Source organism: Talpa occidentalis, unplaced genomic scaffold, assembly GCF_014898055.3.
Source record: "Talpa occidentalis isolate TD23 unplaced genomic scaffold, MPIMG_talOcc4v2.1 talOcc4.17, whole genome shotgun sequence".
NCBI lineage: Eukaryota > Metazoa > Chordata > Mammalia > Eulipotyphla > Talpidae > Talpa > Talpa occidentalis.
The window spans coordinates 44,645,465-44,657,617 of NW_023601754.1; the positions used below are offsets into that span (position 1 = coordinate 44,645,465).

General features: G+C 55.0%; 1 protein-coding gene across 3 annotated transcripts in view; it reads right to left on the reverse strand.

Annotated features, from left to right (window-relative positions):
* The window catches only part of NOVA2 (NOVA alternative splicing regulator 2), a 41,188-nt gene that overhangs the window by 24,645 nt on the left and 4,390 nt on the right, over positions 1–12,153 (reverse strand). The window contains exon 1 of one of the 3 annotated variants that reach the window (XM_037516813.2): positions 894–1,020. The exons of the other annotated variants lie outside the window; for them this stretch is intronic. Within the exon in view, the coding sequence (XP_037372710.1) occupies positions 894–978 (85 nt within the window). The 5' untranslated portion in view covers positions 979–1,020. Of the gene's footprint in view, positions 1–893; positions 1,021–12,153 lie in introns of those variants that run through there. 3 annotated transcript variants of the gene reach the window in all.

Below are 12,153 nucleotides of genomic sequence, written 5' to 3' on the forward strand. Positions count from 1 at the left end.
TTTTTCTTGTCACATCCCCTCACCAGCATCTCCTGGTCCCACCCCACCTCAGGCACGCCTGTGTCACACACACCTAAACTGCCTTCTCTGATCCACACAGCCTCCCATGGCTCACACCCAGAGCCAGCCCATCAGTGTCCCCCACACACCCCCTTGCCTGTCACACACACCCTCTCACTCCTGTGTCACTGCCACAGCCTCCTCTGGGGTGACATGCACACACGTCCCCTTGCCCCAGATACCCCTCCGCAGGGTCTCAAACATGGAGCCCAGCCCCTTGCACGTCGCCCTGTCTCCTACACACACACACACACACACACACACACACACACGCGCGCGCGCGCGCACACACGCGCGTGCGCGCACACGCTGCCTCTGCTGTCAGAGCCTTGAGCCCAGTGTCACACGTCCAGGCCTTGCAGGGCCCACCCGGGGGCGCGCACACCTGTCCCCGCCACACGGACGCCCCCGAGCGCCGCGCACCGCCCCGGCCTCCGCTCGACAACACGCCCACCCGCGGCCCCACGCAGGACCCGCCGGCCCGCGCGGCCTCCCCGGGGACGGCGCTCGCCCGGGACACCCCGGGGGCGGCTGGAGCCGGCCCGGCCGTCCCGCGCCCTCCCCGCCCCCGGGACGCGGCGGGAGCGCCCCCGCCCCGAGGGTCACAGCGCGCACCCCTCAAGGACACAGCGCGGCCGCCGCGGGACCCGCGCCCCAGCCCGCGCCCCCAAGGACGCTCCCCTCCCCCGCCCGCTCCACGCGAACAAAGCTCCCGCGCGGCCCGGGGGAGAGGCCGCCCCGGCGCCCCCGCTCCGGCCGCGCGCCCCGCGCGCCGCGCACCTGCCGCGGGGAGACGCGGGGCCCCCGCCCGCCCGCCGGCCCGGCCCGCTCACCTCCCGTGTTGCTGCGCTTGGTGCAGACCACCTCGGGGGGCGTCTCGAGGGGCCGCTTGCGGGAATCCGGGGCCTCGGGCTCCATGGGGGGGGCCTGGGGCGGCGGCTGCTGCTGCTGCGGCGGCTGCGGCGGCGGCGGCGGCTGCTGTGGCGGCGGCGACGGCTGCTGGGGCGGCTGCGGCTGCGGCGGCGGCGGCGGCGGGGGCGGCGGCGGCTGCGGGGCCGCGGAGGCCGTGAAGAGGCCGTGCACCGCGCCGGCGGCCATCATCCTCATGGCGGGCGGCGGGGGCCGCGGGGAGGGGGCGGCGGCGCGGGTGGGGGAGGGGGCGCCCCGGGCGGGGGCCGGGCGGGGGCCCGGGGGCGCTGACAGGGCCCGGAGCGCGGGGCGCGCCGCGCGGGGGGCCGGGGGTCTCCGCCGGGGCCCGCGGGGCGCGGGGTGGGGTCTCGAGACCACGGAGGCCGGGGCCGGCCGCGCCACTGGGGGGAGGGCACCCCCTTTCTTTGATCTCCCGGGCAGAGGCCCGAGCCCCCCAGGCCCTGCTCGGGGCGGGGGGCCGGAGGAGGGGCCGGGGCGGGCGGCGGCGGCGGCCGCTAGTGGGAACCCGGGGGGCGGCGGGCGCGGGCGGCGGCGGCGGCGGGGCTGGCGGCGGCTGCGGGCCCGAGCATCTTCCTCCCGGAGGCTCCCACAGCGGCCCGGCCCCGCCCACCCGCGCGAGGCCCCGCCCATGCCGGGCAGGCCCCGCCCCCGCGCCCCCATTGGTCTGCCCTGGAAACCTGGACCACACCCCTCCGGCTCGGCCACGCCCCGTCCCGCTGGGGCGAGAGTTCCCACCCCCCGCCCGCAGCTCCCCGCCGGCCACAAAGGGGACCCTGGGCTCGACCGCGCCTTCCCCACGCCCCACCTGTCAGGAACGTTTCGTGAGCACTTACTAGGCGCAGGCTCGGCTCTAAGTAAGCGCTGCACAAACGTTATCGTAGTTAATCCCAGAGCACCGCACTCTAGCAGGTGCTCTTGTACACCCCCACTTTAGAGGACACCGAACCTCAGAGACTCGGCTCCGTTGCTGAGATAACAAATCCCTCTTCATAGTATCTCCCCACCACGGCAGGTGGAGATTTTCTCTCAGATCTTTCATCCATCCCTTGAAGAATCCACACAGGGTGACCGCCAAGCCTCAGCGGGCTGAATTCAAGGAGCACCTGAGTTGAAGCAGGTAGCCCTGAGCCTAGCATACGACTGACACTCGATGCAATCATCAGCACTTACGAACTACCTACTACGTGCACACACTGTCCCAAACGCTAGGACACAAAGGGGAACAGAACACTCTTGGCTCTGGCAGCGCAAGTATTACTATTCATGTCATTAAGAAAACCTGATTTTCACATGACAAAGTGGAGGAATTTTCCAGGAATGTGGAGTGTGGCTTGTCCAAGGGCACACAGGTAGGCGGAGGGAAACCTGGAATTTTGAAGGCAGGAAGCACTTCATTCCAGAGTCTGAAGTCATTGGAAGACGGGGCCCTTCCTCGCAATAGATCATGGCTAATATTCAATGTTCTCTGATAAGTGAATTTGTTCTCCCTGGATCCCTGGTCTCCCAGGATTCTTTCCTCGCCTAGTCAAGGGCAAGATCCAAGGGCCAGGCTGGGGGTAATTGTAGCAACTGGGGGCCCCTCCCTCTGCCTCATCCCACTCCAGCTCCTCCTTTGCCTGGCTCTCAGGTCCCCGGGACGGGGAGGGCAGCAGATGGCCTAGAGTGGACAGGGTGGCTGCCCATCTGTCCCCTCCCCCCTCATTGTCCCCAGAGCCAAGGGGGAGGGGTGGGGTTGTGGTCCACTGCAGTCTGGATCTTCCCCCTCCATCTTCCTGGAGGGAGCTGAGGAGCTGGTTGCCATGGAGACAGGGAAGAGGAGAGAAGGATGTAGGGAGATACTGGGGTCAGGCCCAGATCCACACCTTAGACCCTCTGAGTGCCGGCCTCTCCTGCCACGCAGGTACATTCCTCAACATCCATGGAGTTGGGGAGAGATTCCCCCCTTCACATACATGGTGCGCGCACACACACACACTTACACAGGCTCACACAGGCCCTCCTGCAGACACACAGGTGCACAGACTCACAGGCACACTGATGGATGAGAGAGACTCATGGGGATACACACACACACACACAAGGCCCTACCACACACACACACAGAGACACACACACAATATCCAAATATGTCCTGGGCACACAGATTCAGAGTCAGAATCCTCCACGCTGGTCCACACACCCTGAGAAGTTACAAGCACAAAACCAAAGCCCTAAGACGTACACAACCCGTGTGACACAGGTGTACATGGCTGTTACATGTGATTGTGCTACAAAGGACTCGGTCATGCCTTCCACACCAACTGGGTAATCACACACATTAGGTCACCGGCCCACATGGTTACACACACAATAAATGGGATCTCACGGGCCCAGCACTCAGTGCCCAGCGCTCTACACATGGATTCCCGTGTGCTGTTCAACCCCTGCCTCCAAGTCATGCCTGAAGCCCCAGCTCCATACACCGCCCCCCCCACCAAAGCCTCCCATTTGGACACACACAACAGCATGGTCGGTCACGCACTCACACTCACACACAAACACAAACCTCCTTCTAGATATTTTTAAACCTAGGCTAGTTCTGCTGCTATGGCAACCGCCCCAAACCCATCGCCATAGCAACCCAACGTCAGCTTTCCAAGCACCAAATCCTGGGGGATTGCAGGGCCCCAATCAGAGGCCGTTGGAGGGGGCTGCTGCACCCCTGCCATCACCATGCCACTCCAGCACCCCCACCTCAGAGCCCTCAGCTGTCACCCTAGACTGGGCAGGGACTGGAGCCCGGCATTAAAGACCCCAAACCAAATGGGGGCCAGGGGCAAACCTCAGCCTGCTTTTTCCTCCTGTCCCAGTCTTAAGCATGACCTTGCGGGCGGTACTACTATGCATCCGATTTCACAGGATGGCAAACTGAGGCTCGCAGAGCTTGCCAGGGACCGCACAACTGCAGTTATGAAGCATGGGGCTTGAGCCCAGGCAGGCAGAGACACATTCTTAGCCTTTTGTCTCTCCTTCCTCTCTAAGAGGTGGTACATTCCCAGAATGCTCCTCGCCTCAATTTTCTAGCCTGCTGAGTGGGGCTGAAGCCATACCATAGGCTGGAGTGTTGGGGGCTCTCGAAGGAGCTGGTCCCGGGGGCCCTGAGGACAGGCTCTACTCCTGCAGGCTCCTGACAGGAGAGGAGCAGATTGGGAGAGGCTGGGTGAGCCGGCAAGGCGGCAGGCTGGGGAGGAAGGCTGGCTAGCGCCACACCCCGTGCTTCTTCCCAGCCGGGACCTAAGGCAGCGGCCTTTTCCGATCTGAGCCTCAGTCTCACCATCTGTCAATGGAAATCATTGCTCAGGGTGTGGCAAGGAGTCCAAGAGCCATGGCAGGTAAACCCGCTCGGGGCGAGTCCCAGCAGAGAGAACCACCTGAGCTGATTCTGATATCACCCCCCAGGACATAATGGGATTTTGGGGAGGTAGGACTGCGTGGAGCCAGGTTTTGCAAACTTTTCTGACCCACAGTGAGAAATACGTGGTCATATGGCTCAGGACACACAGCATGAAACAAAGGCCTCTTGCAACCACTCTTCACCTCTACCTTCGCTGTGCATGTGTGGAGCATCTTGTCTCTTCTATAGAAAAATGTTAGTGGATTTCACAGTTCACTAGCCAGCTGTGACCGACAGTGTGAGAATCCCCAATGTGGCTGCTACGAGGCGGAATCCTGGAGGATTTTAAGCAGAGGAATGACATGGGCATCAAATGGGCAGTGGAGGGAAAGGGCCGGACTAGGGGCTGGGATGGAGCCAGAACAGACTCCAGGAAGGAGGGGTCCTTAGCTTGGATCCCAGCAGGGGTGGGGGAACTGGAGGGACAGGGTCAGAAGTCAATGCCTGAAGCTGTGAACTCAGTGTAGCCATACGATGTCTAGTGATTACAAACAGCCATTTTTCAACAGTACTTTTGAGCACATGCTATGTTCTGGGCACTCTTCTAGGCACTGGGGATACAGCAATGGTCAAAATAGACACAAATTCTTGGTGTTGTGAGCTCACATTCTAGGGACATAAACAATAAAGAAGTAGAAGAAGGAAAACATGACATGTTAGATGATGACAATGCTTGGGAGAAATATATACGTGGGAAGGGGGATATGAAGGATGGAGGTGGGGGGGGTGTCTGGGGTTCTAAATAGAGCAGGCAGGGCCTCCCTGGTGGTGCAAGGGGTTAAGACACTACCTGTGAAGCTACCCGCAGCCACTGCAGCATGTGTTCCATCTCCGGCCAGGGAACTTCCCACATGGTGCAGCAGACCTCTCCTGACTCGCCCACTGCTCCCCTTAGCAGTGTATTTCAGTCAATCTGCCTGTTCTGCTCCCCATTCTGTCTCTGATGAATCCTCTCACCCCCCGCCCCTCTGCCCTGTACCCCAGTTCCTGTATACATAAATAAATAAATCTTTAACAGAAAAACAGAGCAGGCAGGGACGCCCTCAGGAGGAGGTAGCATTTAACAGAGACCTGAGGAGGTGAGGAGCTGGGCTCAGTGGGTGTCTGGGGGAAGAGCAGGTGCAAAGGCCCCTCAAAGGAGTACACCTGGCCTGATGGAGGAAAGAGGAGCCCAGAAAAACTATGGGGGGAGGTGGAGAGTGGGAAGGATGAGGTCAGAGAAGCCGGCAGGGCCAGGCTGTGGAGCTCCGAGGGCCACGGTAAAGACATAGCTTTGACTCCGAGCGAGGTGGGAGCCGTGGAGGGTTGTCGGCAGGGGAGGACAAGAGTTGGTCACAAGATGCTTCTGGCCGTGTGTGAAGAACACAGTGCCGGGGTGAGAAGTGGCAGTGCAGGTAGGGAGACAACGGTGGAGCCCCAGCTCTGACCTGGGATTTTGAGGAAATCATTTCACCTCCTCAAAGCTCAGTTTCTCCACGTACCAAGGGAGAAGCTCCCAAGGGTGCGCCAAGAACCAAGGGTGTTTCATAAAGCACCCATCCCTCAGGGCTCCTGTCTGCTCTCAGTGGACAGCCCTTGGCACGGAATGCGTGCTTGGCAAACAGTCTCTGCCACCGTAACCCCTGGAGGCTCTCAGACCAAGGAAATTCTGTCCTGCTCAGTGGTGGCAAGAGGGGCTTTAGGGAGGATAAAGAAAAGAGGCTTAATGACTTCACGTTTATCTGATCCCGGGGATATTTGAGTCGGAAAATCCTGGAGCAAAACCTTTTGTGCCGAGAGGAACTTGGGGTCTCTTTCATTCCCAGCAGCCCCTTTGAAGGGTGGGGAAATGATGATGGGGGGACTGTTTTATCTGGTCCAAGAGTAGAATCCAACCAGCTCCTGTCTCAGGCCTGCTCCCAGCCTGGCTAACTCCAGGGTGTATGCGGCATCTGGCCATGCCCCCCTTCCCCCAGTCTCAACATCTCCCTGCCTTGACTTCCTACTGCCTCTGGGATAAATTCCAAACTCTCTCAGTTGCTCAGGCCAAAAACCTTGCATTCGCCCTTGACACCCCCTCTTTCTCTCATACCCTCATCCAATCCATCAGCAAGCCTTCTCTGCTGTACCTTTAGATTCTAAGTGTCACCCCATCCCTGCAACAACACCATGGTCTGGACCCCTCAGCTCCCTCCCTGGCGGACTGGGGTGGGGGTGAGGTGGGGGGATGGGGGGCAGGGGTCTCTGGCCTCTGGGTTCCTGCTCTTGCCCATCCTGTTCCAGCAATAGCAACATCCATCCCTCTCAAAGGCAAGTTAGGTCATATGCTGTGTTGTATCCAAGAGAAATAAAAATGGGCTTTCTGGATGAATCTGAAGATCATTATAGATTCTTGCCATAGGTTGTGGGGCTTTCTGTGTGGCTCACCGCAGGCTTTATACCTGGGGGTGATGGGGGGAACTAAGGCACAAGGAGTTTGAGACACTTGGAGCAGAGCCGGGATCTGAACTTGGGCCATCCCAAAGCAGGGGCCATGCTCTGGACAACCTTCACCACCCTGCCCCCCTCCCCTCAGCCATGCTTCTCCAGGGTACCCTCCCCACCCATATAACCTCCCTCCTCCCTGGGATACTCACTTCTTCCCTAGTTAGAACCCCAAACACAGAGACATGAGCTGATTCTATGCAATTATCTTTGGTTGAATTTGATTTTAGTTATTTCCCCTTTTCCTCTGCCCCCCTCATAGGTACCCACTCTATCATGCTTAATTTGGGGTTTCCAATCCTTCTATTCTCTTAAGATCCATGTGTATCTGCATGCTTTAAATTTGCAAATATGTCATTGAGCCTCAGATCACACTGTCTTCCTCAGTGCTTGCTGAGAGCCCCCTAAGTGGCTTTGCTGACTTCCAGCTCTCCGTGACTGAGTCTTTGCTGTGCCCGGCCTGGCCACTCACAGACTGAATGACCCGCGGCCAGTTACTTAGCCTGGGGTGGGGGGAGGGGGTCTCTCCATTTGTCCTTGGAGGTTATTTGACATATAGGTCCCTTTCTCACAGGATCCAGAGGGCTTTGGGGAAATGTTTGCTAATTCTCTCAGCAAATGCGACAGTGGGTTTACGGTGGGTTTAGCTAGCGGGCTGTGGTACGAGCGTACAAGCACCTCACATTTTAAAAAATCATGTTAGTGGGCCTCCCTGGTGGCGCGGCGGTTGAGCGCTGGGTTGCGAAGCTACCCGCGGCCTCTGCAGCGCCGGTTCGATCCCCGGCTGCTCCCCGGCCACCGGAGGAGGGTCCCACATGGCGCGCAGACCTCTCCTGCCGCCCGCTGCTCCCCTCAGCAGTGTACTTCGGTCCTTCTGCCTGCTCTGCTCCCCGCTCTGGCTCTGGTGAATTCTCTCGCCCTCCCGTGCTTCTGACTGTACCCAGTGCTTGTATAAACCAAACAAACAAATAAATAAATAAAAAACATGCCTCTGTTAAAAAAAAAAAAATTAAAAAAAAAATCATGTTAGTGTTTGAAAGGGATTCACCTGGGCCTCTGTTTCCCCATCTGGGAAGGGATGGGGTTGCTCAAGATCTCAGTCCCTAGCCTTTTCACAGCCCCTCTGTTTCCCAAATAAAAGCCCTTAAAATTATCCCAGTCCGCCTTCCTTCCCAGCACTCACTGGAACTGTGTTCTGTTTCCAGCTTTTAACTGAATGAGATGGAGATCGAAGGGCAATTATGAACCAGTACTCCCCTGCTCTGTGCCCTCAACCCCCACCAAGGTCAGGGGGCTGTGGCAGTGCCCCCTCACACCCCTTTACTCTCACACACTCCGAAGACCATCTCACACCTTCTCCCTGCCTCTCTCCTTCAAGCTCTCCTGCCTCCTCCCTACCTTTCCTGTCAACCTTGACTGGCTCCAGTCTCACAGAGATAGAAGAGAACTCACGAACTGGTTCCCAGGACCCCGACCTCCCACCTGCTCCCAAGACCCTCAGCTCTGCCTTCTGATCACACTGGAAGCCCTTCTACACCTGCGCCATGCCCTGTCCTCTCTCGTCTACTCAAGGACATAATCAGGCAATTGTATTGCATCAACTCCTGCATCATCAGTTCCCCTCTCTCTTCTCTTCTCATTGGCATAATAAAGGCTCTAATAGAAATGTGCTTTCTTAACCTCATCTCCCTACAGTCCTGATATTCTGCTCCCTTTTCCAATAAAACATAAATTAAAAAGTTATCTGTATTGGGCTCCCTGGTGGCGCAAGGGATTAGACACCTCGCTATGAGGCAATCCACAGCCTCTGCAGCACAAGTTTGATCCCCGGCCGGCCAGAGAGAAACCCACATGGTGCAGCAGACCTCTCCTGTCTCGCCCTCTGCTCCCCTCAGCAGTGTATGTCAGTCAGTCTGCCTGTTCTGTTCCCCACTCTGTCTCTGGTGAGTCGTCTCACCCCCTGCACCTCTGACTTGTATCCAGCTCTTGTATGCATAAATAAATAAATCTTAAAAAAAAAAGTTATCTGTATTAATGTCTCCTGTTCATTTTCTCCCAGTCCTTGAAGCACTCTAAAACAGGGACTGACACCTCTGCTTGGCCACATCATCTCTTGAGATTAGCACTAACCTTCAAGTGGCTCAACCCTGTAATCCAATTCTGCCCTCATGTTCTGGAACATTCTCGGGGTGGTCATATCTTCCTCCTCGGTCTACTTTCTTCCCTTGCTCCCAAGACACCCCTTTCTTTTATTTCAGTAGCTGCTCCTTCTCAATCTCTACTATTTCTTCCTCTTCCTTTAAACACTGGAGGATCTGGGAGCTCTGTCCTTTATCCCTTCTTTTCTCTTTCCTCGTTCCTTTGGTGATAGACTCCTAAATTTATATAGCTCTCTAGACCGGACCTGACACCTGAATTCAGATTCATCTATTCACCAATCCTCTCAACATTTCCACTTGGAAATCTATCAGGTACCTCAAGCTGTCCAAACCCAAGTGCTGGCTGCCACGCTCCCTCCGCATCCCCTCCACTTGCTATCCATCTAATCGCAATAAATGGAAATTTCATCTTGGCAGCCTCTCAGATCAAAACCTTGCAATCAGGTTTGACTTCCCTCTCCTTCTCTCTCCCAACACCCAATCCATCAGCAGGTCTGTCAGTTCTACCTTCAGAATATATGCAGATTCTAACCACATCCCGCCACCCCCACTGCTGCCACCCTCATGAAAGACACCATCATCTCTCATTTGAATTATTTTTTAAATCTTTGCTTTAAAAGGGTTTTTTTTTTTTAGGTGAAAGCCATGAAAGATAAAAGGATCTATTTTAAAGGGCACAAGTCAGTGGTATTTAGTATATTCTCAATGGTGTGAAGGCATCATCTCTATCTAGTTCCATAACATTTCCATCATCTCCAAATCAGACCCCACACCCATTAAACAATGATTCCCCATTCTCCCCCACATCGCCCGGCACCTCTGATAGGCTTTCAGTCTCTATATTTCATATGAACAGAATCACACAATGTGTGATCTTTGGTCTCTGGCATCTTTCACACAGCATGATGTTCTCAAGGTTCATCCCTGTTCTGCCATGTACCGGTACACCATCCCTTTTCAGGGATGAATAATATTCCATTATGTGACTACAACCTTTTATGTACCCATTTACCTATTGATGGATATTTGAGTTATTGCCACCTTTTGCCTATATGGATGGTGCTGCTGTGAATATGCAGGTCTTTGAACATCAATTTCAATTCTACTTATGAGTGGAATTTCTGGCTCAGGCGGTAATTCTATTTTTCACTTCTGGAGGAACCACCAAAATGTTTTGGATAGTTTGCGCTATTTTATCCCCTTCAAATTATCTTATTAATTTGTAAATTATTAATGGCTTAATAATAATTATTAACATAGCCACCAGCCTGGCCACTTAAGACAGGAGTGAAATAATGTCCCTGTTGCTCTCCACCTCCAGTGGGATCCATCTCCCTCAGGAAAACCCAAAGATGTCACAGGGACCTGTAAGACCCTGTTGACTTGGCTTCGAGCTCCCTCCAGGACATCATGCGCTCGACTCCTAACTCACCCAATATTGAGCTCCTTGCTGCTATGGAAAAGCACCAGGCATGCTTCCACCCCAGGTCCTTTGCACTCACTCCTTCTTTTTCCTGGAACTCTCTGCCCACCCTGGGCAGTGTGCTCTACCCCTGTACCCACACGACGGCTCTTTCCCTTACTTCAGGTCTCTGCTCTAAGCCAGTTTCTCCAAGATACCTCCTCAACCATCCTGACCCCCCTACTCTGCTTTATTTTCTCCATTTGTCGCCAATTTATATCCATTTACTACTTTTTTCCCTTTCGCAAAGGTTTGGACTGTTTATTCACTAATGCATCTAGCCCCAGCACCCAGAAAAGTGCCTGGAACAGAGCAGGTACACCAAAAAAAAAAAAAAAAAAAAAAAGCTTGAATGAATGAATGAATCTCCAACTACAGGTGACAAAAATGAGGCTCACATAGAGGCACGGCTTGTGGGAGGACCGACAGCTTGTGAGAGGAAGCCTGGGATGCCAATCTAGGTCTATGATGGCAAAACCCAGCTTCTAAGCCTGGAATCCAAGTTCTAGGCTGTCTTGGAAACTTTCTATCTGGGCCTCCTAATAACCAAGTTAGTCTTCTATCAATACTCAATTTGCAGGTGGGAAAACTCATACCCAGAGAGGGAAAGTGTTCCCCTCAACCAGTGGGTGGCATTGTCAGGACTGGCTATTATGCTTTGAAGCAGGACCTCCGGCAAGAGCCTCTGGCACACAGTGGCCACCCAGGAAGTGCACAGACTGATGTTGGGGGAGGGATTATAGCAAACACAGGTAAACGTTAGGACTCCAGACTTGCACAAGCCCTTCCAAGACCTTTCCAGAGGCATAGCAATATGTGCCTATGTCTGATGTTTTGGGGAAAATTCACCAAGGGAGACTGTTTAAAATGCAATTGGAGGGCCTTCCCGGTGGCGCAGCGGTTGAGCACTGGGTTGCGAAGCTGCCCGCGGCCTCTGCAGCGCCGGTTCCATCCCTGGCTGCTCCCCGGCAACTGGAGGAGGGTCCCACATGGCGCGCAGACCTCTCCTGCCGCCCGCTGCTCCCCTCAGCAGTGTACTTTGTCCTTCTGCCTGCTCTGCTCCCCACTCTGGCTCTGGTGATTTCTCTCACCCTCCCGCGCTTCTGACTGTACCCAGTGCTTGTATAAATAAATAAATAAAAATAAAAATCTTTAAAAAAAAATAAGTAAAATAAAATGCAATTGGATAAGGTCACTGTCTTTTTCCAGTTCTACTTCCTCTAAGTTGGATATGTCTATGTCATGGGTGGTATTGGCACCCAGCTGAGTAGAAGCTACATTGGGTTGGGTTTCATGGGTGGGATAGTTTGATGTGGTTCACAGATACTTTTTGATATACTTTGATGGTCTAACTGGTTGTCTAACTGGTTGAACATTCCAGGAATGTTCTTGTAATTAATCCTCACTTAGCGATGAACCCTCTATATAGTGGTGGTCACCACAGGCTATTAACATCGCTTAGGTGAGTAGCCATCTACCGTACGCCATCAGGTGTGCCATCTAGATTCGTGCAATTTCACTCCATGACATTCGCACAATGGCAAAAGTGCCAGTATGAGTTTCTCAGGCCGTGTCCACATGCCACATGTCATTATCCAAGGTGCTAACCTGATCGGTGCCAAGTCACAGTCTGTTATGTCACGATC